General features: G+C 42.7%; 4 protein-coding genes across 8 annotated transcripts; 2 read left to right on the top strand and 2 right to left on the bottom strand.

The window, feature by feature from the left end:
• Positions 1–1,270: 1,270 nt before the first annotated feature.
• On the bottom strand, positions 1,271–4,876 carry LOC306697918 (calcium release-activated calcium channel protein 1-like). The gene is made up of 2 exons (XM_079162017.1): positions 4,535–4,876; positions 1,271–3,550 (listed from the first exon to the last, which is right to left on the bottom strand). The coding sequence occupies exons 1-2, from the start codon at positions 4,646–4,648 to the stop codon at positions 3,005–3,007; spliced, it is 660 nt and encodes a 219-aa protein (XP_079018143.1). The 5' UTR covers positions 4,649–4,876; the 3' UTR covers positions 1,271–3,004.
• Positions 4,877–6,855: 1,979 nt separating this feature from the next.
• kdm2ba (lysine (K)-specific demethylase 2Ba) lies at positions 6,856–15,847 on the top strand. Of its 3 annotated transcripts, none has more exons than XM_079161065.1 (10): positions 6,856–6,982; positions 9,886–10,113; positions 10,281–10,424; positions 11,195–11,281; positions 11,662–11,943; positions 12,046–12,866; positions 12,977–13,140; positions 13,236–13,397; positions 13,783–14,001; positions 14,627–15,847. In XM_079161065.1, the coding sequence occupies exons 1-10, from the start codon at positions 6,929–6,931 to the stop codon at positions 14,806–14,808; spliced, it is 2,343 nt and encodes a 780-aa protein (XP_079017191.1). In that variant the 5' UTR covers positions 6,856–6,928; the 3' UTR covers positions 14,809–15,847. The 3 variants fall into 3 exon arrangements, with proteins under 3 accessions (XP_079017191.1, XP_079017189.1, XP_079017190.1); XM_079161063.1 differs by having other exon boundaries at positions 11,195–11,283; positions 11,655–11,943; XM_079161064.1 differs by having other exon boundaries at positions 6,904–6,982; positions 9,889–10,113; positions 11,195–11,283; positions 11,655–11,943.
• Positions 15,848–16,396: 549 nt separating this feature from the next.
• Positions 16,397–22,247, bottom strand: rnf34a (ring finger protein 34a). Of its 3 annotated transcripts, XM_079160691.1 has the most exons (9): positions 22,092–22,247; positions 21,723–21,763; positions 21,310–21,528; positions 20,302–20,688; positions 19,810–19,872; positions 19,091–19,292; positions 18,885–18,914; positions 18,631–18,672; positions 16,397–18,140 (listed from the first exon to the last, which is right to left on the bottom strand). In XM_079160691.1, the coding sequence occupies exons 2-9, from the start codon at positions 21,723–21,725 to the stop codon at positions 17,953–17,955; spliced, it is 1,134 nt and encodes a 377-aa protein (XP_079016817.1). In that variant the 5' UTR covers positions 21,726–21,763; positions 22,092–22,247; the 3' UTR covers positions 16,397–17,952. The 3 variants fall into 3 exon arrangements, with proteins under 3 accessions (XP_079016817.1, XP_079016816.1, XP_079016818.1); XM_079160690.1 differs by lacking the exon at positions 21,723–21,763; XM_079160692.1 differs by lacking the exons at positions 18,631–18,672; positions 21,723–21,763.
• Positions 22,248–22,715: 468 nt separating this feature from the next.
• Positions 22,716–25,383, top strand: cUnh5orf34 (chromosome Un C5orf34 homolog; the record flags this gene model as incomplete). Its single annotated transcript, XM_079161853.1, is given in 11 exon segments — positions 22,716–22,919; positions 23,065–23,154; positions 23,254–23,604; positions 23,606–23,913; positions 24,012–24,110; positions 24,291–24,411; positions 24,492–24,583; positions 24,659–24,737; positions 24,817–24,914; positions 24,990–25,036; positions 25,145–25,383. Coding segments are annotated over 11 exon segments (1,671 nt in total). The 3' UTR covers positions 25,327–25,383.
• Positions 25,384–26,188: the final 805 nt, after the last annotated feature.

The raw sequence follows: 26,188 nt of genomic DNA, 5'->3' as shown, positions 1-26,188 counted from the left end.
AGGAAGGTGTATTAACAGGTGCACAGGTGTGTTTCCAGGCACCTTCGGGAGTTTATAATACAATCATTTGTTGACTAATTTGTTGACTCATTCATGAATAGTACATCGAATGGCAACAAGTAGACCTACATTTAATATTGTACATTGTGCCTTACAACTACAATAAAACTAAATGGAATATAATACATGATTTAAAAATATGTTAGCATTTTGAATGAAAATGAAAAAGTGACAAAGATACAGATTATTTGGAGATTATATTTATATATAGATGACTATATAGATATTGAATAAAATTAAGGATATTAATATATATATATCACATAGTCATATTTGTATTATAACTTGTATTGTACTGTGCAAAATATACAAAATATTGTATTATACTGTATATATGTACATATATATATATATTGTAGTGTTTACGTATAATAATACTGCATGTGTAACGGTACTAGATATAAATAATTGAATACAGATATATTAATTGGATATTTTTAAGTTATATGTGAGGCTGTTTAAATACTTGAGATATTCAGACAAAGGGTGGAGCAGTGCATTAAGAGAAGGCTGGACTATTTGTAGGTGTTTCCAAACCATTTCATTTCCTCCTTCTCAATGCTGATGCACATGACGTTGTCAGACATTTATCTACTAGCTTCTGCTGCACTTGCATGTTCTGTTTGTCTCTGGGTTATCTCTACAGTAGATACACTGCCAGGAACAGAAGTCACTGCGAGCATCCCTCCTTGTCTGTCTTTTTCCAAAACATGATCCAGACAGAATCACGAGAAAATAGAGGAAACACCAGCCAGCATGAGGAATTCCGGCTTGTTATTGTAGGAGACAACGGTTGTGGGAAAACCTCCCTTATTCACAGTTAATTTGTGGCAATAAAACTCTGCTCTGACAGGGAGAAGAGGCCAGAAGTAAAATCAATGCCATGCTATACTTAAGAGTGCTCAGCCAAATACAGGGAAAATGTGGACGACTTATTCAGACAAGCAACAAAACAAGCGGTAATGGTGACAAGAGTGTCAGAAAAAGTCAGAGCGAAGGAGATTGTGTGCCTTGTTGAGATGCACGCTCATGAATGTCACTTAAACTGCATGTCCGGACACATTTCCTGTGTGGTTTTCCTTTTGACGCCATAGTTTAAAATACATTTTCTACAATACAATTAAAGTGTTTTTCTGTTTGTTTTTCCTGGCATTTTTCAATACATGCAAAAGTAAAAAAGTAAATACCAATAAAAAAACTCAAATGATCTCAGATGTGTTTTATTCTCAAACCGGTAACCACCACACAAAGTCCTGATCTTAACAGGTTACAGTAAAACACCACACATAAGCAAAACTTAAAATACAGTATTTACTAAAAAATAATACATGTTAAAGCTGTGCATTGACACAAGCAGTGGGACCTCTCCATGTACAGTAACATACAAACGTATAAATAAACTACAAAAAATGAACCACAGAAAAATGTCTTTGTTTGCATTGATCTTTTTCTAAAGAAGGTACGTCAGGCAATTACTATCAGAAGTGTTCCAGAGTGTGTGCAGTTCACATGAATGAACCATGTCTTCATTTCATTCCTTGTGAAAAGTCTTTAAGAAACACCATCGACAGTGCTTTGCAGAAGGCGTAACGACCATTCTACTAAACAGTCTGTCAGGGACAAACCCCTTATGGCTCCTTGTTCTCTGCTACGTGTTACAGAGATATTATCATCCGGTCGGGACAATGTGAACGCAAATTTTGGAGCTTGTACATGACAACGACTCAGAGCATGTGTAGGAGGTGGGTAATAAAGACAAAACTGCCACTACAATGACCACGGCATTACCTTGATATAATTACAGTATGTTACAACTATGGGATATGATATATTGTGAAAATGTCACGACACCATCACATGAGAATAACTGATACAAATGAATTAGCTCTAAATATGTGCACATTTTCTTATTTGAGTTTCTGTCACCAAGTTAGCAGTAAAGATGATAAAATGGTCAAAGCCACGTAAAGCTATTTAGAAATGTGCCACGGGACAAAAAGAACACATTCTATATTTCACACTTAGACAATCTGTAACCCAAACAACGTGCTAACACGCTCAAGCTTGTAAACTATGATAAGTACAAAACATACAAACCCGACATTTCCAACACGTGCATGCTTTGTGATAATACATTCAACAATATGGTTTAAAAGCCAGTAACAAGTTTACAGATTACAGTATATTCAGATTGAGACAGACTTCGCCATCAGGCTCAAAATGCTGCCCGTAATAACTCATTTTGGTTGTCATTAAACCCTTTGCAATATAACTATTTGGACTGCAGTAAGAGACTTTGGTTAAAAGCATTCCCTTATTTATTTTTAGGAAGTGATATATTTCCTCAGATTGCACACAAATATCGTAGGTTTGATACGTTCCATTTGTTTTTTGGAAGACCTAAACAATGTTTCTTTTGCTCAAATCTTAATTTGAGTAAAACAAGAAAGGGAAAAATAAAAAGTTCCTACAATTAACCCTTCAGTCCGGTGAGTATGGGCGTGTGTATAAAAAAAAAACAGCACCAGCACAGAGACCGTGTAAATGTTTTAAAAGGATGCAACTTGTTCCTTAATTTTGGTTTTAGTGCATTTAGCCAGTAATTCTAATATAATTGATATTTCATATTCAAGGTTATGAATTATCAGCTGTGGCTCAGTGGGTAGAGTGGGTCGTCCATCTGTATTGCAAAGGCTTGGTAAGAGCCTAATTTAAAGCCAGGCAAACAGGAGAAATCAATGCAATCCACCATGGGAAAGTCATAAGGCCACAGATGGACCCTGAAAAGCTCGACAGATCAAGCTTGCAATTCTCCACCCCCCCCCCCCCCAAAAAAAGACATGGGAGCACAGTTCATAAACATGATAAATAAAGCTTGTATAAGAGATTTCACAATAAAGGTTTTGTTGAATGTCCGCTGCAGTTGTGTGCTAGCCGGCTATAATCAAGGGAAATGGATGGCGGACTTCAGGTCGTCATTCTCACCCCTGTGGTCCAGCTGGTTCTGGAGCTGGATGACCTGTTCCAGCTCTTTGATCTGCCGGTCCGTTTTGTGACTGACGAGCGTGCGGTAAAAGTGGACGGCGAACATGATAAAAACGAGTCCAAACGGCACCATGATGCAGGTGGAGGCAATGGCTGCGGCCTGACCGGAACTTATGCGCTTGTCGTTGTCGTCTTTGTTTTTGAGGGGCAAGAACTTCACCCAGCACAAGAGCATCACCTCCGTCAGGAAGAGGAGGGTGCCGATGACCGTGGAGAAGGCCCAGGCCAGTTCTATGTGGCGGTGCATGCGCTCGTGGGGAGACTCGTTGACGGAGTTGAGGTTGTGAACATTGCTGACAGCCTCGAGATTTGGAAGGATGCAGGTGCTGACCATAAGGGCGAAGAGGTGTACGGCAACAAGAACTGTGGTGCAGGCACTGAAGGCTATCAGCAGCCCTGGAGGATACGGATGATCCGGCTCCAGCTGTACCTCCACCATGGCAACCTGGGAACATCATAGAAGGAAAATGTCTCTTCCCCACTTGATAACTGAATGTGAACATACTAGATAGTCTAATAAAGACAACTGTAATCACTCATAGCTTTCTACCTGTTGTTATCCACCATACAGTAAGGACAATCATATCAAATGTAACAATCAGATGTGGCAGCTTCTTCTAAATCTTACCAAATAGCAGCTTGTCGTCAAAAGTTCAAACCTAGGTGTTATCATAAAGCTATTTGAGGGCCCCTGAATTGTAATAAGAGCAGGGCAACTGCATTATTGTAAATGCATCGCTTACAGACCGATTTATACATCAATTATATGAATGTCAAGCCTTATAAGCAGATAAGCCAAAAGAGAAGACTATTTCCGCAAACAGTGTCTCTAAAGAGTTGCCTCTTAAGAGAGAGACGCAGAGCAAGGTCCATATATCTGAGTCATGTTGTTTAACACTATTCAGAAATAAATATGGCTATTTGTAAACTTTTTGTATGTCAATATATGACATTGTACGTTGAAAAAAAAAAAAAAAAAAGACTAATCAATAAAGTGCCTCTGTGCGGTCTAGTTGTTAGGGCGGAAGATCAGCCCAGACATGATGGTGAGTACACACCCTCTGAAGTTTGAACAGTGTGGTCGTGATCCGTCAACATTGGTCCACCGTGAGAAACATCTCGTGCAAAGTCACGCATGACAAAACGTACGCGTGCACAGTTTATTTGAGATATTGTGACCTTCGTCTTTTTCACGTATGGCCTACTAATTCAATGACGCTGTCCGTGCAGAAATCAGACGGTAATGAAACAGTAAATATGAACGCACAGGAGCCGTCATTAGGCCTGTAAAGTGTCGCGATCGCCGCTTGCAAACAATCATCTGCGTCACATATATGTGTGCAGTTCATGCCTATGGCCTAAACTGAGTTTGCGTCCATGCAGTTAAAAAGGCTGCAGAGCGACAGGAACCAGAGAACAACTAACTTACCATCGCGAATCCGGACAACAGAGCTGAAGTGCGGCTGGTGGCTTTTAACTTGGCTCGACTCAAGTACAGTTTCCTCCATGACAGAGCCTGCATGGAGTGCTCGTTCAAACTCATTCCGAAAGCTTGCTACAAGTTACTGTCTGTTACCTTTTTTTTTTTTTTACAAATATGTTCTTATGAACCGGATTGATTTACAGAATGACACTCGATGAAGTAGATGGATGGAAAAGGCACGCGCGGGGAATTTGGTTCCGATGAAGTACAGCATGAAATGAATAGTAACGTTAAACACAGACAGCTATCAAACTATGTCGAAACTTTTCGGCAACAGCTGACCGACTCCGTCAGTCTATCAGGAAACACAAGATACCCACAATCCAATGCTCTTCACGAGCAGCCGGAGCTGCAGTCCGCCTCCTCGCGCAAGTTATTCGTCATGAAGCTGGTTTGTCTTTTCATTTACGAGTAATGTAGAACCTCAAAATACACCCGAATTATGCCATTCACTGTAGTACAATTGCGAGTGGCTTGTCGTTGCTGCTCACACTGGCCCAGCAGTTTAGAATTAATCTAGTGAAATCTATCTCAAACCAAAAATCCGAGCAATTAAACCAAAATATACATGAATCTAACAGAGGTTTGGTAATGTATTTTATTGTAAAACAGACATTACAGTTTCTTACAATGAACACCACCATCTGTAAAGACAAAGTTACCAAAATAGTGACACCATGAATTGTTTTTTATTGCTGTGTCCCCCTTTACTTAACAGTGATATCACTTACAAACTCATTCATATAAACTGTCTCCAGAATATAATAGATATATTGTACAACAATAGGCCTAAAGACAAACGTACAATTAAATTGAAGTTTTAAACACAACAAAACTAAAATCTTGTTTTTGTTGTGGTGCTGCTGCAGCACAGGAGAAACTTTAGAGTAATTTGAATTCTTCTGTCACTTGAAGGTTGTTTCCGTAAGATTTAGGAGGTTTTTGCAAGTGTCCCTGTGTGAGTTCACACATCTAACCACATCCTAAGAGCGAGTAAACAGGGCAACAGTACATTGGCAGTGAGCAGTCCTCCGCCACCTAAGGGCAGACAAACACAGAACATCTCAGGGGAAACAATCTCAAATGTGGAGTTGATTTTTCAAGAGAATAGAATAAGCAAATCGTAATTTATTAGACTTTGAGGCACAAATCTGCACAATTTAATTCACACAAAAAAAATTGAAATGGGGCCCTGCTGAGAAACTTTAAAATAAACATGTATGGCTCGTAATACAAAATATCAGCATAAGACAGAAAATCAGTAATATTAATTCCAGAAATACACCATTTAACTTTATTTTTACACCTGCTGTAATAACCTTCCTTGACATGGTTGTAATATAACTGAATTCTGAAGTCTGCCAAAAACGTATTCTTCAGACTACCACTGGATGACGCCAGAGTAAGAGCATAATGGCTTTACATGATTCCTTATGATATCATCATCATTATATCATACAGTCCAATCCCGAGTAAACCAGAGACACATTTGTTGTACGCAAGTATACTGGACCTTAAATGAAGCAATAACGTTGAGGTTAAACTCTTATCAACATCAGATCTGAACAAAATAATTTAAAAAATGAACAAAATGTACTGTGCAGATTATCAAAGTCATTTTATTTAACATCTAACAGCAAATATTGTGCAATCAATGATGATATTTGTGATTAATAGAAATACTCTTGAAATATTGGTGATACCTGTACTGTCTGGTGTTCAGAAGGAGAAACCTGCTCAGGTGGACTGAAGTCAGACAAAACAGCATGTCCATAACTTGAATCATCTTTACCGATACCAACCTTTTATGACACATCTTGTTACGTAATTTAATTGAACGGCCTGAATTTAACCTGTACCAGGACTCACACTGACTCACTTCTCACGTAAACAGAAGAAGCTAAGACGGACGTGTGTAGGTGTGAACCATCTTGTGTTTCCTGCTGATCTTCATTTCCTGTTGCATCGATGTTGCCATCAAGTTGCACATTAATAATCGGTGCAATGGATATCAAGGTTTTTGCCACGCTATGAAGCGCCACGTTTTGTATAGTTTTCTTACTTAACTGTCATATACACTATTTCACATAACACAAAATGCGTTCAAACAACTTTTTGCTTGACTGTTTGTTTTTGCAAACCCAAATGATGTAACTAGGTGCATAAAGTAACCAGGAAGTTGGTGTTTCCCGTGGTTCCTGAACACAGCACCATTTGCTACCAGCTGCCTGTGTTGGTGCGATGTGAAGGAGGAGGAGGGGAGGGGAGGGAGCTAAGCTGGATGCTTGTTCAGCCATGTTAGTTTTCTCTGCTGTTCACGAACGATGAGAGAGAGGAGCCATGGCCTTGTCATTGAGCGGAGACGATGAGGAATATGATTCAGAGTCTGAGCAGGTCAGAGCTGCTACATTTCATTATACAACCTCTGTGTACACACGTGTGTTTTTGTCAAAAGTGTGCTGCGAGAAAGAAAGCCTTTTGTGAGCGGAATGGTGTGTTTTGTTTCTTTAGTTTGCTTCAGGTTAACGTGAGGTTTTCACCCGCTCTTCTTCTTCTGTTTTCACTCGGGTTAAAACCTCATTTTAACCGGGTTATAGAGGTGAATAACGTCACTGAGCTAAATGTTGTGTTCACGGAGTGTTTGTAGACTCATCAGAATTGATTCCCTGCACGTCCAAAAAACACACACCGTGTCTTCTCCTCCTCGGACACCATCTATCATGTTAGCATAACTGACCCAGTTTGTACTGACCACCTCTTAAAACACCTCTCATCCCGTTATTGTGTGACTGTGAACCAGAACCTCCGTGTACCCCCATTAAAGCTGCTAAAACCACACAACTTCATACTAGTTAAAAAGCTGTGATTCACACATGCACGTTAACCTCACACACATGTCCTGTAAGAAGGAGAAGAAGAAATGCATACTTGTGATTCATTTCCTCACACTTACTAAACTTGCCTCTTCACTCTGTGCCTTTAAGAAGGCTTTAGGCAAAATATTGTCTAGGCTGGGACCAAGGAGGGGGATGGGTTTAGGGAACAATGAAGTGGCTCTACTTCCAGTAGTTCCCAAAACTGGGGTCCAGTGACCCCTCAAACCTCTGGGAGGGGGGGGGGGGAATAGTGCTAGGTTTGATTTCAACACTGTTTTGTCCACTTGTTCTGCACCAGGAGGAGGAATATGGTGGTGATTTATGTCAGAAGTTGCACTCAATATATATATATACACTCAAAAGTTTATATTTGTGCTATGAAGTGCATTTATTGTGGGGTTCACTGCATGAACGCTTTCTAACCGGGGCTCATGGGATATTGCACAAGTCTCCGAAATATGAGAGGTGCTGACATAAGAGCCGTGTTCTTGTGCTTACACAATGTTAACACCTGCCAACGCTACATCAGAGATGGTGTTTTTGACCTCCTCTGTAGTGACACGTCGTTGAAGGCCGTAACACACGCTGCTTGTTTGTGTTCGAGGAACCGCTGAGCAACAAATGAAGGACTTCCTCCTTCCTGAAATCCACGCTCGAGCTGAGTCAGGAGACTGTACCTCTGAATATAGGCCATGTTTTCGTTCCCAGACCTCAGGAACCAATCCCAAATTCCTGACATATTACTGCACAGAGTTATAGTGGAGACAGGTCAGCTGATAGTTGCAACCAGGCTCCGATGTGTCAGTTTAATGCCTCTTATTTACGGCTATGAGTGTGCAATAGGAATGTAGTTGTCCCAGATCTTCAGGGAGTGGAAGAAATGTTTATTATTTGTTGCGGTCAACACTTTGCATGGACACTTTAAGTATCTGTGTTCAGAGGCTGACTTTAGGTGTGGTATTAGAAAAACAGAGGCCGCTGATGTTGACAGTCAACCACCCTACAGCAGCAGCAGCCCTTCCTTTTGATGCTTCCCTCCCAAATGTCCTCAGTAGTGACATGGATTTATGGAAAGCTGTCAGAGGGATTATTCCCTATCTCCACTAAAATTCTCCGTCAGGCAAAAGACGAGGTCATCCTACAATCTAGAAGGAACTATTATTTCAAAGGCGTAATCTTTCCAAAGTCCTCCTTGAGGGGAACATAAGGAAATCAATACGACATTAATGATCTACTGAGACGGTTTGTCAACGTCAGCAGAGTCGGGGCCGGTTTCTCTCCTCTGTTTACATCTCTCTGACCGCATTTGTTTGATTGTCGTTCGTCTGGAACGTCTTGTTCTATTTGCATCCCGTGTTACCTGTTTGACCCGTCGGCAGCTCTCCAGCTCTGTGATCTACAAACTCAATTAGCATACACGGAAATGCCGCGCGGCAGCAATAGTCAACAATAGAAGGAGAATACATGACATCAGGGAGGTGTTCACAGCCTCACATCAAACCCTCCTCACTGCACTTTATTTTTATCCGTCTCTAGCAGTCGTCTGTTCACAGTTGCCACCAGCAAGGCAAAACGTGTTGCCAAGGTAACATCCTCTCCTGCTAGAACCAGAATCACTAAAATGGTTTCTGATTCGTCCTGCCATGGCAACAGGGAAGAGACTTAAAATACATGTGAGAAATTCACAAATATGAAACCTGGATCATAGATTCAAAGCTGTGTGTGTGTGTGTGTGTGTGTGTGTGTGTGTGTGTGTGTGTGTGTGTGTGTGTGTGTGTGTGTGTGTGTGTGTGTGTGTGTGTGTGTGTGTGTGTGTGTGTGTGTGTGTGTGTGTGTGTGTGTGTGTGTGTGTGTACTTAGTGAGTAAGATGAGATTAATATTCATGTTACCTTTTCTTTTCTTTACTCCCATGACTCACCATTGATATTTATGCAGCTGTGAGGCTGGAGGCACTTTTACTTCTTCATATATAAACGTATAGTTTTCACCTGATATCTTCTGGGATCATTTCAGATTCTCAAATCTAATTGATTAGTCCATCAACAGAAATATCTTTATTATCGATTCTTCCTTTAAGTATTGGTTGGTTCCAGCTTCTGAAATGTGAACATTTGTTGCTATTCTCCTGTTAATATCTTTGTAAATTGAACATTTTGCTGGCGAGTAATTGTCAAAAAGCTGCAGGAACAGCCTGTTATAATTGAAATGAATCGGCTGTATATTGTGTTACGACACATCTGATATCCGTCCTGATGGTCAGCTTCAGAAACTCTAAAACAGTGACTACTATACAGCATGTTGAACCATGTTCTTGCTCAAAGACCCTCATTCAGTGGCTGACATATCTGTTCTTTTACAGGAATAAACTTGTGTCTTTCATCTGACCTCTCACCTCTCTCTCTCTCCGTTTTGTCTTCCAGCAGCGAGCGGCCAACCGGCCGAAGCCTAAGGTGGGGACGTCGGCGTCGGCCGTGAAGCTGCCGTCCAATCGCAGCTCGTCCGGAGCGAGACGCCGGAGAACACGATGTCGGAAGTGCGAAGCGTGCCTCCGGACCGAGTGTGGAGAGTGTCACTTCTGCAAGGACATGAAGAAGTTTGGAGGGCCGGGGCGCATGAAGCAGTCGTGCATTATGAGACAGTGCATTGCGGTAAGTTTTGTTGGCATCTTCAAAAGGTAGCACTTTCATTTTACATGTTTTGATATTTGACAACGGCTGTGTATTAAAAAAATATCAATGTGCAGTCATAGAAAAAGAAAGCAAAAGTTAACATAATATGGTTTGTTGAGTTAAATGTCTTTTTTTCCTTCATGCAGCCGGTTCTGCCTCACACAGCGGTGTGTGTGGTGTGCAAAGAGGCGGGGAAAGAGGACACTCTGGAGGAAGAGGAGGACAAGTTCAACTTCATGCTGATGGAGTGCTCCATCTGCAACGAGATCGTCCATCCCAACTGTCTCAAGGTACAGAGGGCTGGGAACAGTCGAACAACCTCACCGTAGTTAAGTCACTCTCTGGCTGACTCATTCCTGATGAGTGTGCCAGGAATCCCAGTTCATTGTAACATAATGTGAGTGACTCAGACGTTTGGACTGTAGTCACTGGATGTGGTGTTGTTTATATAACTGAACACGCTCATCACTATTATGTTTTTATGGCTCAAATGTGTTTGAGGATCCGACTCTCGCCGCATGCTCAACAACACAAGTAATCAAGAATATTTACCGAGTCACCAAAAGAATGTCGCCTCAAAAGGATGTGAAGCATCGGACCGTACTAGTAAAACCATTTTGTGATGTAAAAGCCGAAATGTAAAGCAGCACACGCCCTGTTTGTAACCAGGCGAGTACAGGCTCGGTCTAACCAGTTTTTCAGACAAGCCCTGTCTAGTTGTTTAGTAGCAAGCAGCAACGAAGATATTTATGTTTTTCTCTTACGTTTTATACATAACAACAAACACCAATTTGGACGTTATATCCATTCAGAGGTGTTTGTTTAACCATCTCAAGTCGGAGTGTTTAACTCTACTTCCCTTCTCAACGTAATGCATGAAGCAAGAGTGTGTTAGCTGAGGTTAAACTCTGCTAACCTGCCTAGCAGGCACACATCACAACAGCCTCTTTCACTTCCCTTCCCCTGTTTGTGTTTAAAAAACAAAACAACTCTACCTAGGAGACCGTTAAAGCTCGTTGTTCTGGTTTGAATCCGGCTCATTTTCTTGTCCGTTTATCAGGTGAGCGAAGCCTCGGGAGTGGTGAACGATGAACTTCCTAACTGCTGGGAATGTCCCAAATGCAACCATGCTGGGAAAAGTGGAAAAGTGAGTACAAATAGGTGCCTGTCTGTCACAGTTTACTAAGTGTTGGAAGTGTGTTCACGCTGAAAACAGTAAAATAATTGCTTCAGAGATTGTGTATTACTCATATAGATAACAGATGATTGTGTTCTTCTGTATTGCTCGCAGTAATTCAATGTATGTGTGCCACTTCCTGTTTATACTTTTCTAGTTTGTGAAAGTAACTCACAAGTGACTGTTGTTTGTCACAGAAGCAGGAAACCACTGACTGACACATGTTTTGATCACAGTGACACACTTTATTAAACCTCAGGCCCACTTGTAGTACAGTTGCTTTGCCTGTCCGCTATAGGCTAAAGGTATAAAGTTGTCTCGCAATTTTTTTGTCCCCCTTGGTATTGAAGCAAAAAAGGGGTCCGGGGTTCAAGTACGCCTCCAACCTCCCGGGCTCTCTGCTGAGGGAGCAGAAGCTTGTGAAGGAGGAGGGGGGGGACGTTTCTTCTGCAGCCAAGAGGAGGCCAGACCGAGAGGAGACGCCCAGGTACAGACCCGAGGAGTCTCTCCACCGACAGCCACCACTGCTCTCTCCCAGCAACCTGCCCCGGCCCAGGCCCGAGGACAAGCTGAGGAAGAAGAGGAAGCTGTTTGATGACGATGAGGAAGAGGATCTCGGTGTGAGGAAGAAGGTTTGTGTCTTTTACAGAGGGACTGATTTCGTTTTTAGACATTTTAGATGCAAGTGTTTGTTGTGCAAGTGATTCTCATACCGTTTAATTTTTTCCCTGAAGGAAAAGTCCGATGATCCTTATTATTCAAAACTTTTACACCAAATCAAGACCGAAGAGGAGGACGAAGATGCTTATTACGAGGACGACGACGAAGAAGGAAGGGGGCCTCACTTCCGGGGCCTTGTAGAGAGGAAAGGGCGTTTTGGAGACACTGAAGAAGAAGGGGATGAAAGGGACTCCAAGAATGCACTTTTGAATCCCTGCATTAAAACACCTGTTGGCGACAGCGACCAGTCCCTCTGCAGCTCTCCGCAGGCCGGCCCCAGCAGCGAGGGCGGAAGTGAGACCCAGGAAAAAGGGCCGTGTCCTAAAGCTCGCCGCAAGCGCCGATTACCCAACCGAGAGCTGAGCCGGGAGCTGAGCAAAGCACTGAACCAGGAAATCCAGAAGACGGAGGACTGCCTGGCCAACGAGAACCGGCAACCTCTCAAGGTGGAGCCGGAGACGGAAAACGAGGAGCCCAAGAGGTTGTTCCGCAACGGCAGTGAACTCGGGGACCAGAGGCCCCACCTCAAGACCAAAGAGATGAATGGGACCCCCTGGGAGCTGCGCCACTTCTACCCGAGTCAGATCACTCCGCTGGGCTTCAACCGGAGCACCCCGACCAACCGGCCGGTACCCCCACACTCCCCACCCAAGTGTGTCCAAATGGAGCGGCACGTCATCCGGCCCCCTCCGATCAGCCCGCCTCCCGACAGACTTCCTCTAAAAGACGGTAAAACACACGTGATACAGCGCGAGGTCTGGATGAAGATCTTTGGCTATCTCACGCACCAGGAGCTGTGTGTCTGCATGAGAGTTTGCAAGACGTGGAACAGATGGTACGTGCGCGGCGCACACTTAACTTTGCATGTTTACATTTTTATGTGCAACAATGTACAATTCTTTAAAGGAATAATATATGACACAAATATTTCTTTCTGATGTCAAGGTGTTGTGATAAGAGACTTTGGACGAAGATTGATCTGAACCGCTGCACCTCCATCACTCCGCTCATGCTCAGTGGGATTATCCGCCGACAGCCACTTTCTCTGGACCTCAGCTGGACCAACATTTCCAAGAAACAATTAAGCTGGCTCATTAATAGATTGCCAGGTACCTAATTATGAGTGATTATTGATCTCTTTTTTTTTTTCTTTGTGTTTCTCTTGCTCTGCATTGGTATTTGAAAGTGCTGCTGTGTTTTTCAGGTCTGCGAGTGTTGCGGTTATCGGGGTGTTCTTGGGCTGCTGTGTCTGCGCTCTGCACCTCCAGCTGCCCTCTGCTGCGCACCTTGGATGTCCAGTGGGTGGAGGGTCTCAAAGACCCACAGATGAGGGACCTCCTTTCCCCCCCCACAGACAACAGACCAGGTAACTCCTGGGGCAACAAAGAACAAGCAATGCCATGGATGAGGGGTTTTATTCCTGCCTCCCATGCTTTAATGTATTTATGACAATCCTTAGGGATTAATTCAGTCATTGGGGTTCACATTGCATGTGTTACCTACGAGTGCATACTCCAAATTAGAGGTGTATTCTGTAAAACAGAGATTATTTTGCCTGAAAAACAGGTATTTTTTCCCCCTTAGACCTCCTTCGGGTTTAGGTTTTAGAACTAAAGCACAGCTTTAAAAATACAGTTTAGTGTGACTCCTCATTTCCAGCTTTTAGCCATCCTAAAGATCCTTATAGACTGTCATGCACCTGTTGACCAAATACAGATACTGACCCGTGATGTTTCTTATGTAACCGACAGGTCAGCTGGATAACCGCTGCAAGCTGCGGAATGTGGAGGACCTGCGGCTCGCGGGGCTCGACATCACCGACACGTCTTTACGTCTCATCAGTCGGCAGATGCCCTCTCTGTCCATGCTGGACCTGAGCTACTGCAACCACATCAACGACCAGTCAGTCAACCTGCTGACAGCAGCAGGGACCACGACCAGAGACTCCCTCACAGATATCAACCTGTCAGGTGAGACCTGGCACCAGAGCAAAGGCAGAGTGGGAATACAACTATTGTAGTGGTTCCTGAGTTGTCGAGGGGCCTGAAAAGGGTGATGCAGTAGTAAGTTAGATGCTCACAAGTCAGTTTTTCAGAGGAACCGGTCACTATGTTGAGGGTTTTTTTAAAGACAGTGTGCATTACATCCTCAGTAATCCATGAAATCAATAGTTGAAGATAAAAGAACAACAAATGATCTCAACAGATAACAAGTTTAAAGCAGGATATTCCAAATTACAGTCAAAAGACATCAGAGGCAATTAATTAAAAGAGAACAAGAGGATGGGGAGTTGCCTAGGCCATGTTTATTGTCCCATAAGTAATTTTGTCCTCAAGTTTCTTTTGCTTTCACACATTTGCTACTTATCAAATAGCACAACATGAAATGGAATATAGTTGACGGTGAAAGCTGTAGTTTCAGTTTCAGTAGAGCCCGTGGGGGATAAGACGGGACCGTGTGAGAGTTTTGTTACATAAATCTGTTAATGTTGACATTATGCATCAAGAAAAGAGGGAGGGAAAGATAAAATGATGTGCCGTTTTTTTGGTATACCAAGTTTGTGACAGATTTCTGTTCTCTCTGTTTTCCTTTTAGTTTGTAACCGAGTCACAGATCATTCCCTAAACTTTTTTAAGCGCTGTGGAAGCATCTGTCAGATCGACCTCCGCTTCTGCAAGCAGGTGACCAAGACGGCCTGCGAACGGTTCATCGCAGAGATGTCTGTCAGCGTACCGTTCAGACTGAAAGAGGACAAACTGCTGCAGAAGACCAGCTAGTTCCTAACGGGACAACAAGAATGAACGAAAGACTGTCTTTGCACTTAATGGAACAAGTTTTTTCTTTTTAAACCGGTGTCCCGAGTCTCTACATCTATGTCACAGGAAACGAACTGAACCGAGAGACGGATTCCTGGATGGACGACAGGAGGTGACAAACATTCACTGGACAGATAAAGAGGAAACAGCATGCATGCATTTGTGTTGCGATTGTACTTTTATAAAGACGTGCTTGTATTTGAGTTTTGGGTTGTTTTATTTTTATTCTTAAAATATTTGAAGACGCAGCATTTTTTTTTATATACAAGTATAATTTCACGGGTTTCAGTGTCTCGTGAGATGAATATCACGGAGAGGCTGCAATGTGAACTGAGAAGTTTGCCTTCATACACCAGTGTCTTCTGTGTGCCAAAATCTGTATTTGACATTAATGTGACTTCAATATCAGACAAAAAAATAAGCTGTACAGATATAAATATGACTAAATTATCATAACTACTTCCCAAATATTTAGAATGTATTTCCAGAATAATTAAATACAAAGCTATCAAATGTAATATCCCTGTTCCACCCTCATGTCTTCACTTACCTTAATACTTTAATGAATTGTTGAGTGTTGTGTTTAACAGGCTTTTCTCCGACATTTCAACGTTAATTTATTGATTTATTTTTACAGTCTGTATTTATTCCTTTTATTAAGTAACTTCACGTGGATCTTTCAGAGCTGGGTCAAAAAAAACGCTTGCGAATAATTTATCGCCCAAAAGTCAGCGGCAGGAAGTCGCAGCAATAGCAAACGTGTGACTGCCGATTTATCTGACAGACTATAACGCTGTCCACCACACACACACACACACGTGGGTGCTCCAAACACTTTTTCATATCGCTAATTTGGTTTAAATAATGACTCCATACAGTAGGTGTTGTGTGTATCTTGGGGTGTGTTGTGCTGTAACCTATCACCTCAGGTGAATGTGATAATGTTTATATTTGTAAATCCAAAAACTAAGTGCTAATATGCATTAAAAGAATTTCATTTGTACCACCGCTGAGTCTTGTCAGTCTTCATGTGCCAGGTTGATTTGTATTAGAAGCAGAGGTCAGATGTGCTCCCCACAGACTGAATGCTAGTGTCTGTACAACTACTGGATGGATTGACCAGTTGAGGAGAAACTGTAATCACTCTGATGATTTATTAATTTAACCTTTAACGCCTCTGATGAATGTCCTGCAACACTGATGACATTCTCATCGGCCTCAGCTGTGTTTATTGCTCATTAGCAAATGCCAACATGCTAAACTTGAATGGTTAATATGATGAACACTACACCTGCTAAACATTAGCATGTTAGCGCTGTCACTGTGAGCGGTTGTCATTTAATGCCTGTAAAATATCTGCCCCAAAACAGCCCCATGTGATATTTTAAAATTACGCAACTAGACCAAAACCTAAACAATTACAATGATATAAAACTGAAATTGTTGATCATTTGGCTTAATCAACTGATCATTTCAGCCCTAATTACTATGTTATCCAAGGTAATACAGGGACACTTCTTGTCACACATGAATATACAAAAAATACTTTAATTAAAATCTTTTAATTACCAAAATAAAAAGTTTAACATTCTCAAATACAAAGCCCAAACCTTGCACACTTACACCCTCTCTAAAGAAAAGTGCAACCTGCTCTGCTAATGTTCATGATTGTAGGGGGATCTTTACTCAAATAGCAGCAATGTTGTGTGGGTACAGTCCAGAGCTGTATGAACAGGATTAGGGGGACTAGGGGGGTTTGGGGGGGACGACATTACCAGGTTCTGGTCATGCTCTGGTTCAAGAGGCAACTATAGCTCAAGCAAACCGATGCAGATACATTTCAAACCATTAAACAGGAAACTAACTCTGTATAATAATAAAACTAACCCAATCCCAGAGACATCTCAATAATCTGATATTACACAATTTAAATCAAATGGAAAATATATATATATATCTCATATGGGTCCTTCTATGCAAATGTACATTAGCAAGTCATGATTTCTATACACCTTCTATACCACAGGTGTCAGTAAACTCGTAGCTATGTCTTTTAATAGTTAGTTCAATACATCACTCCTACAGAAGAGAAAATCAACTACAAAGCATTAAGACACTTCATTCCACTCCCAACAATATACAATAAAAAATGAACATTCAGAGTTTCACATCCACCGTTCAGCTGGAAAACAGGGACGATGGTTGTACGAGTTAGCACCGATTTTTGTCTTTTGTCTCAAAGTGCTGAGACAGAGGTGACAGCGGAGGTTAGCTATTGCCATAATGACAGACTTTATACAACCATTTTAATGTGTAATGCATGACAATATGCACTTACATAACAGATAAGTGAATTTAATTAATAATGCATTGACTACATCATAAATCACTAATATCCTTGAGTCGCCAAGGCAAAGCAAGAAACTCAGTGATTTCTAATTCACTTTTTCCTGACTATTCAAATACATGCTACCTCAGCCACTATTACCGCTCAACGTTTGCAGTGGGTTGTGAGCAGTGGTGCACACACAGTGTGAACAAAGTGCTTTCTGCTAAAACGTGCCACACACACACACAGTCCGGTGAGAAGCTTAAGGGCACGATGACCCATGATTTGGCACCTTGTTCTTCTCTCCTGTGGCGAGGTTTGCTATGTGTCTCTCCTTGGTGTTACTAAGATATGTAGTCCATTAGTCCATTGCAGTGACAGTCGTAAAGAGAGATGTTCTGAAGCTACAGTTTATAGGCAGATCTGAGGGTGACCAGTTGTGTTTAAAAAAGACTGCACGTGGCTGAGTGCCACACATTCGTTGCTTTGAAAAAATATGCCAGAAAAGCAAAACAGACACTTTTTGGAATGAACACAGATATGAGAAATGTTTACTTGAGAGTTGACTGATAGGCTCCTGCCCACTGGAGGAACTGAAGACAATTTCTTAAGAAAAACACATTTGTCGTAATATTGCAATGTGCAAATAAAGTGAGAGGAGTACAAACATAAGAGCATCCACAAAATAAGTCTTTTGGGGATCCAAAGGTTATGAGCTGCATGGTGGATGTAAGGTGCAGCATCAGTCTGAGCTGCTGCGGCGTTGCGGTGATGCATTAGGACTTGAAGACGTGCACGGCCCTCACGACGTACTGCCGGCAGATCGGGCACTCGTTCATCCTCTTGCCGCACTTGGTGCAGGTGACCATGTGACCGCACTCCAGGAGGACGCAGTCGATCACCGCGTCCATGCAGATCCGGCAGAGGTTGTCGTCTTGGCTCGTCAGCGGACCCTTCTCACCGTCTGATAAAGACACAGACAGGTGATTGGAAATGTTGGGAAACGGATTTGAACGCAGCGCTAAAAAAACAACAACAAAGTGATACAACATGCACTGAGGAAGGACAAAGGGTCGGCAACACAGAGTGAATATACACAGCTGACATACTGCAGCTCTCAGTATGATGTGCTTCACACGTTGAAGCACGTGAGTAGATGACAGAGGGAGATTAACCTCACGGTGCATCAATGTTCCTGGATCATGACAGAACTGAAATGGCTGTACTTCGAGAAATGATTTAATCATTTCATCCCCAGTAAAATGACCGGAGACATGGCAGTGAATGGCATTCTACAGGGAGGACCACATGTAAGGATTTCACAAAGAGGACAGTTGGATTAACGAATGAGAATGGGGTTCACGGTGAATACAGATGTGGTGGCGACACTGTTCGTACGATGGAGAGGTGAGTCACAGGTGGTGCATGTGACCGCGGCATCTGTAAAGCCTTACCTGCGAGGGCCCCGTTGCAGATAGGAGGGGGGAGGGGCTCCACTTTAGTGTGGGAAGAGTAAAGCAGGCAAGAGACATACCATCATGATTCTGAATGAGAAAACTCATTTGAATGACTCTGCTTACGGTGCATCTTATTATTATCTACAGTATATCATATTGTCAGAGATTTTAGGTTTCTATGGTTAAAAACAGGATGTGGTTTCCAATACTGACATCTAGGACAGTGCACACACAGTTGAGTGACAGCTTACCTGTGGTTACAGTAGTGCTCACATTTTCCACTGCAAGAAAAATATATCAAAATCAATACAGCAACTTACAAGCAACAACTATTAGATTACAGCCTATACAGTAGATACCTTCTATATTCAATCTAATTACTTATAATAAAAAATGTAAAGCCAACAAATGACAAACTAAGGCTCACGGTATTTATCCTGACAAATTTGATACGCACATGATTTCCTGTTCTCCTCCGTCTCTCTGTACAGTCTGTTGACCCGCTCCACCAGCTCCCACTTCTCACAGCACCCTGAATAGTTGACAAAGTTCCTGGCGAGGATCTCCTTCAGCTGCCTGACAGACAGGCCCTCGATGTCCCGCAAGCTGGAAAGGTCCGAGAGAGACGCTCTGGCCCGACGTTGCGTCTGAGGACTGACCTGAAGGAGCAGAAATCCAGACATTAGGGACAAAACAAGAGATTCCCCATGACAAACATGGGAGATTAGCCTCATGCAAAACAGTGAGTGGGACAACACATGGCACGCAGTGACAGAAATTGTACGCAGGATCATTAAAAGTTGAAGTAGTCAGTATGAAGGTAAGGAGTCCTCCGTATGTGGTGTTGAAAAGTAAGAATGCACGTCCACTTGATACTTGTGCATCATTAAGGGGTTTATTACTGCTTCTTTTGTGCAAAAAAAGGCACTTTTTGACTAAACTTTTAAAGTTTGAGGTATATTGAGTGGCGCAATCTGCAAGACACTGCGCAGCCAAACTCTGGTTCGCAGTTGAATCTCATAAATTGGGTTTTATTGTTTTTACGCCTCATCTTATTTGCAATCCCTACATTGCTTTCCTTGCACTCTAGAAGTTCCACGGAATACATAATTGAAATGCAATTGTCAATACGTCACATATGAATGATTTCACAATGACAGCAGGAAATCTGATCACCTCAGGAGTGTGTTCACTCGCGTCCAAGTTGAGGAGAGACACAGAAGTGGCATCACCTATATCCTGCAACACAACAGCAACAATGACCAACATTAGTGAGCACTACATGCAAGAGGAACAAGCAAGTTAACCGAGGAACCAGGATTAGACAATACTCAGCTCAGTGACACCTTGGGAACAATGTCTCGTACCTTTCATTCATAGAAAAGCTTACTGCTCCCTAAGCGGGCAAAGTACAAGTATTTATAGTGGATCCACCTGATTGAAACTGAGCTCCCTATACTGCCAGCTGTGGTGCTTCTTATTCTCTCTTTTAGTTTTTGTTTCTCTGCTTTCTTAAATCCTGGATGAGCAAAAACCCTCACTTTGTTTTTATTTTTGTCTTTGGTGACATGTCAAGTGGTTACTTCTGTGTCTCAACAGATAATTACAAGGACATGGCTGATGTGTGGTGCTATTAAAGATCATACATGGTTTAAAGTCGGTCCTGACCTGGTTGGTATCGGAGCTATCACTCCTGCTGAGCTGCTGCTCTTGAGAGGCGACCAACGCAGACAGCTCGGAGGCCGACTGCGTGGTAGAAGGAGTCGGCGTGTACAGGGAGCGCGAGGGGAGGCTTCTCGTGTCAGGGTCCTCCTCTCCCTCAATGCCTTGGTGACAGAGCACCAAGTCCACCAGGTCCTCTTTTTCCCTGCAGGTGTCGGTGGGGATGTTACGGAGCAGCAAGTACTGACGCAGGTCCCGGACTCGCAGGCGCATGAGCCGCGGCCGCTGAAAGCCCGTCGCTTTCAGCAAATGACATGTGGCACAAATGCGCAGATTCTCCTGAAGCACGGTGCACAGAGAGCAGAAGCTCTTCTTGCAGTCGCAGCAAATATACTGCAGAAAAAACAAAACAAGGTAATGGAAATGAGGTCATTTCAGATTGGGGACAACTTCTGCCAAAACTGCCTGAAAAAAGAACTCTTTAAAACAACCCTTATTTTCAAATTTTAACATTAAAGTGTGATATGACATTAAAATTAGGAAAACAGGAAGAGTGGAGAGACAACATTTAACTAATTACTGGAAAGCATATCAATGCCAGTAGACCTTTCCTTCATTATTCAATCCCTCACATCTGCTCTACCTCTCCAGGCACAGAGACAGGAGGCTGCTCATTACTTTTAAGTGACCGACATCAAACGGTAATAAATGCAAGACGTGGGATTAGACTGGCACAGTGAGTGAGTGAAGCACAGGGTTCAGACAAAATGAGACCCTGAGCCATACATGAACATGAGCACTCAGTGAAGATGTTACAGAGCAAAGTATGGTGTCCATCTGTCTCTGCAATCAGCTAGAACGACACAGCCTTTTCAGTAGAAATAAGAAGCCTCTGGGTGTAAATTAAATTTAGCCTTTTTTTTGCCCCTATCCTTCTATGCACCTTTTCCTTCTAAATAAGTCAGTGGACTAATTAACATGCGCAGGCATCACACAGAGGATCCAGACACCTACCTTCCTCTTAAACACCGAGAAGGCCTGACCACAGCCCTTGCATACGAGGCTGGGAGTCCCTGAGCTGGTGGGCGGGTATGTGGAGTATCCCGCACTGGGGGCAAATCTGAAGGGTCCAGCACCGGCCCCAAATCCTGGCTGCTGGCCTCGGACGGCCCCAGTACCCATGACTTCATTCAGCAGACCACAGCATGAAGCCCACATGGACGAGGCCCCTGCCTGACAGTCAGAAAACAGTATTTACCACTCTCACATTCATCTAGTTCATGTTGTAGACTGTACTAACTACAGCATGCTAAAAGCATCATTCATGCACATGGTTAACAAGTCTTATTATTTGTAAAGAGCCCACATATGGGTGCTTATTATAGATGAGGTAGTGCTAGTTTAGTTTAAAACAATAAAGCACAAACCATGCAGACAGGAAGAGCAAAAAGCCAGAAGTGTCAAAACACTGCAACAGAGCAAACAAGACAATTAAGCTAACGTTAGCTGCATAGTTAAACATATTTTTAATAACAAGCTGACAGCAGAAACATAACATACATTAAAATAAATGCACCTAAATATCTTCAAGCTGAACATTACATAAACGTCGATGTTACGTGACAGCTGTCAGAGTCGCTGCCTATTTGACCGTTATGCTAATTAGCTAACTAGCACAGGCTAAGATAAAGCGTTCCATTAGCTAACGTTAGTTAAAGCTACCGTTAGTTAGCTGCTGCTAGCGACAGTCGAGCAGAGCTAACATTGGATCACAGGTTACGTAAAGAAAACAACACCTTCATTGCAGCTCCGGCGCGTCTAATGAGAAAGTGGAGGTTGACGGTGTAAACATTGCAACATGGAGCATCACTTCTAATATGCCTGGATGCGTCTTGTCTCGATGTGACGAGAGCAAAGGTGGAGACCACCCGAGCACTGCTACTGCTGCTACTGCTGCTTCTTCTGTCTGATGCTGCAGCAGCAGCGACATAGTTGTGCTGCCCTCCACAGCTCATAAGTAGAATTGAGTTTAGTCTACTTGACACCAGCCATCAACACTGGGCAGGTGTTGAGTCTAATTATGTTTTTTAATTAGCAAACATCGCAATTCTGTCTCATTGTTGGTTCTGACAGTCTATGGTGTTTGTACCGATTTCTACCAGAACTATCTGACTGTTACGTAAAAGATGTGACAATCAAGCATTTTGAACTTTAACGTTAACGCGACTCTCTCTTCTCACGGCTCTGCCCACAAGGGCTAAATTTTAGTCCGCGCCAATAACAAACGTCTCCACCTGATGACGTAGGCTGCCGCATCACCATGTTTTGAGTTTCAGCGCGTCCACAACTCTTCACTTTATATATATATCAATGGTCCACAAGCCAAACCCAGGAAAATAGTCCCCTTTTCAGGTCTAACGATGGAAACCAGAGCCAGTGTCAGCTCGATGGTCATGTATGAGGACGAGTCTGTTGATGTTCGCTACGGAAACGGAGCCCAGTTACAACTGTCTCCGTGTGGCTGTGAGTTCCTGCTGGTTAAACCCACGGATCCCTCTGGACATCCTCTGCAGTCCACCGAGAGGATCCGACAAAGGACACGGTTCACCATCAGCACGTATAAGGTGCAACCATGAAGTATTATTGTTGGTAGTCCCAGTTCTAAAAACAGGCTCAAATTGAAGCTTGTTGGGAAAAATGTTCACACTTAATTTAGGCTGTATTATGCAGAGAGCCCCTGTATTCAATATTATGGTTTCATTTTTACAGGAGATGATGGTTGCTGCATTGGCATTTAGGAATAAATATGCTACTCGACCATATCTGCCGGAAGAGCTCATCCCCGTTGACCACACGAAGGTACCAAGAGCTTGTTCCTAGTCCACTATTAGTCCCTGAAATTCTTTTAGGGAATGATATCTGTAGCCTATTTATTTATTTTTGCTTCTCCTCCTGCAGCCTTTTTTCAGCATAGACTCTGACGTGCAGTGGCCTGAGTGGTCTTCTTGCGATGGTGAGCTGGGACCCGGAGGAGAGACTATCATCGGGTCGGAGGGAGGACGAGCTGTGTTGATGCTGTCGCCTTCAGGTGAAGAATTCTCCATCGAGTTTACATGCAGCCTCAGTCAGACTCAAAATCAGCGCCGCATGGTGCAGGGCTTCAGCAGAGACTTTGACAGCAGCTCAGGCATTCAGCAGCAAGGAAGCAATCTGATCCGTCACACCACGGATGGCGAGAACAAAGAGGTTCATCAGGGAAGAGGAAGCACAAGGAATGAGTCAAAGGTAGTGCTTCACAGTAATATTTCTCTGCTTGTATAATGGCTTTGATTCAATATTTGACCTTCCTCCCCCCCAGCCAGAGAAGATGTACCAATCCACCACAGTGGTCCAGCATCACTCCTGCTGCGCTGTTGCCCCCATCTGGTGCTACCCTCTCTCCTTGGCCCGCCATCTCTGGACGGCTCATCTCTCTAAACCTGAAGATGTCCGAGTAGAAGGAACCAGCGATCTCGCAAAGGCACAGGGGAGAAAAATGTCAGACGTATCCTTCAAAGAGAGACGGTCTCACCTTCCTCAGGCGCTGCCTCTCACATGTTCATCACCTCACTGGCACAGGTTGAATGATCAAGTCACTTGCGTAAATAACAGACATGTAGAGCACTATCTAACAATGTTCATCAACTGATTTAAGCTTCCTTACTTGTGTATTTAAGGTGGAAGGTGAAAGAACCACTGGCTGAAGAAGAACATTCAGACCAAGATCTTCCAACAGAGTTGGTAAAAGTGATGTGGTGTCAAGGAGTCACCTACAGGTCAGTATGCAGGTTTTCAGGTTCAACAAGGACCTTAAAGATTTTGTGCTGATTCTGATTTTAATCGGCTTGTTAGGATAAAACATGCCACTATAAGCTTGTTTGCGTTAAATGCAGGGATGCCTGATATATATACACAGCTGTGTTGTGACGGAGTTGACCTGTATGTCTCCTGTGTAGGATACTGAGTGGGGCGGTCTCGGTCATCGAGGTTTTCCCGGGAGACGGATCAGTCATCCGCTCCAATGGTGTCCTTAACACTTATTTTACCCATTACAAACCTGATCCCCTGTCACGCTGGGTAAATTTCAGTCTCTCATCACATAAGTGTCTTACATTTAATTAACAGATGCCCATTAATTGATGGTGTCTATCTCACAGATGAAAGAGATAACGTACCACCTGAACAACCTTCAACTGGACGTACCCGGACAGCTGTACTCTGTGAGCTCGGTTGTGAGTCGTGCAAGCAGGTGAGCGGCCGCTTCATCACAGTGGGATGATTTTGATGACTCGCAGTCAATGACCGTCACGTCACTGTGTTTCAGGATCCTCACTTGCTACAACGAGGCCAAGCAATCACTGAAGCTCCCTGTCACTCCAAGCTGCTTGCAAGACGTCAATGAAGTAGTCCCTGCCCTACTACTTTAACTGTTAATATCTGCGGTATTCAAGCTTCTAAATTGTTGGCAATTTGTGTTTCCAGGGGAGACATTGTTCTAGACCAGCAAGGATTGAAGAAAATCTGTTCAATCGTGTAGAGGTTGAGCGGCATGTGAATGTCACACAGATGGTAGACAGTCGGTGAGTTATATTTTTCTGATAATTCTTTTGGTATTTTATCAATAAATGTGTAATTTAATATTATTTCAATTCCAGGTCAGATCTTGTAGCTGCAGAACTGGAGAAGATAAAACGATTTAACTGTATCCTTTGCAAGGGGCTGTGGACAAATTAGAAATGTTATATTATCATATAAGCTGGTAGATAATGCTGATGAACATCGTGAATGCTCTTTAACAACCTGTGCCCAGTTCTGCTGGACAACAACCACCTGATAAGAAGTGAGAAATGTTGTGCAAAACCGGAAGGTAGCTCTGCAGAAGAGGTGACTCATGAACCAGTGAATGAAAACTGCATCGCTGAGGCTCTTCAGAAGACATCCAAAGCCATACAGGACATTGATGCTCTCATATCTGCAGCCAGACTGACTTGAGTGAGTCCTGCCTAAGAGAAACGTTTGAAGAATACAAAACCCCAACGTATTAGTTTGATACCCTTTTAAAAGATGTAAACCTGTTTTACTGCTTTTTGTTGAGACCAAAATAAAGATTTTTCGACATGGCTTTTATTTTGGATTTACTATTAACTTTCAAAGGTTGTATTTAACTGCTGACTGCCAAAACTACAAACTCTGGCATGACTCCAACAACATTCACACAGATAATGTTTTCCCAGTTGCTAATTACCATGTCTTTTTCACCACACAATCCCTTCCTGTCAACTCAGTGGTAGAAAATAGCTTAACATTTATTTCCTGCCTACACACATGACAAATTGTGGTTCCAATGTAAAAGGTGTGACAAAGAAAAAAAAAGACCTCAGTTTTGACTGTTTCTGGGTTGTAAACGTAAGTGCATGAGTGTTAATGTAGGTTGCTGTGGTGTTTCTTTGAACCACATGCCTTAGGTGCAATGTGCATGTCAAGGACCAGAATCTTATAATGTAACAGTGTGTCTCCAAAATGTTTTATGAAATCATTAAAAGAAAACTGCAAATTCTTCCTCTTAGGAGAAAGGATTCCAGTGTCCAAAGCCTGCTGTATGGAGTCAGTAATGGTACTTTTAAGTGCATTTTGTATTGTAAACAAGAGTTAGTAATCTTGTATATCATTTCATATGCTATGACTTTTATTCTCTATATTTGGATCCGGACATTCCCGTTACAGTCTGTCTTTTTTAACATAACGGTTCATTTTTAAAGGCTAATCAGAAGGTGGATGTTAGTTCAATCACACTAAGCAGACAGCATCTGCCTTTTCTCACTCAGTTAAGAGTGACTACTTCCTGCATAGGTGG

This window comes from Pholis gunnellus (assembly GCF_910591455.1).
Source record: "Pholis gunnellus genome assembly, chromosome: 6".
In the NCBI taxonomy this organism is placed as follows: Eukaryota; Metazoa; Chordata; class Actinopteri; order Perciformes; family Pholidae; genus Pholis; species Pholis gunnellus.
This window is presented reverse-complemented; position numbering and strand designations above follow the sequence as displayed.

What these genes read in the sequence shown, in the direction of transcription:
- LOC306697918 (XM_079162017.1), bottom strand. Translation starts at nt 4,648, where the DNA reads ATGAGTTTGAACGAGCACTCCATGCAGGCTCTGTCATGGAGGAAACTG. An exon ending in TGTTGTCCGGATTCGCGATG is followed by an intron (nt 3,551 to 4,534) that starts GTAAGTTAGTTG and finishes TGATGTTCCCAG; the next exon opens with GTTGCCATGGTGGAGGTACA.
- rnf34a (XM_079160690.1), bottom strand. An exon ending in TCTCGGTGTTTAAGAGGAAG is followed by an intron (nt 20,689 to 21,309) that starts GTAGGTGTCTGG and finishes TTTTTTCTGCAG; the next exon opens with TATATTTGCTGCGACTGCAA. An exon ending in CGAGTGAACACACTCCTGAG is followed by an intron (nt 19,293 to 19,809) that starts GTGATCAGATTT and finishes CTGCTCCTTCAG; the next exon opens with GTCAGTCCTCAGACGCAACG.
- kdm2ba (XM_079161063.1), top strand. Translation starts at nt 6,929, where the DNA reads ATGGCCTTGTCATTGAGCGGAGACGATGAGGAATATGATTCAGAGTCT. An exon ending in TCCATCCCAACTGTCTCAAG is followed by an intron (nt 10,425 to 11,194) that starts GTACAGAGGGCT and finishes TCCGTTTATCAG; the next exon opens with GTGAGCGAAGCCTCGGGAGT. An exon ending in GCTCATTAATAGATTGCCAG is followed by an intron (nt 13,141 to 13,235) that starts GTACCTAATTAT and finishes TGTGTTTTTCAG; the next exon opens with GTCTGCGAGTGTTGCGGTTA.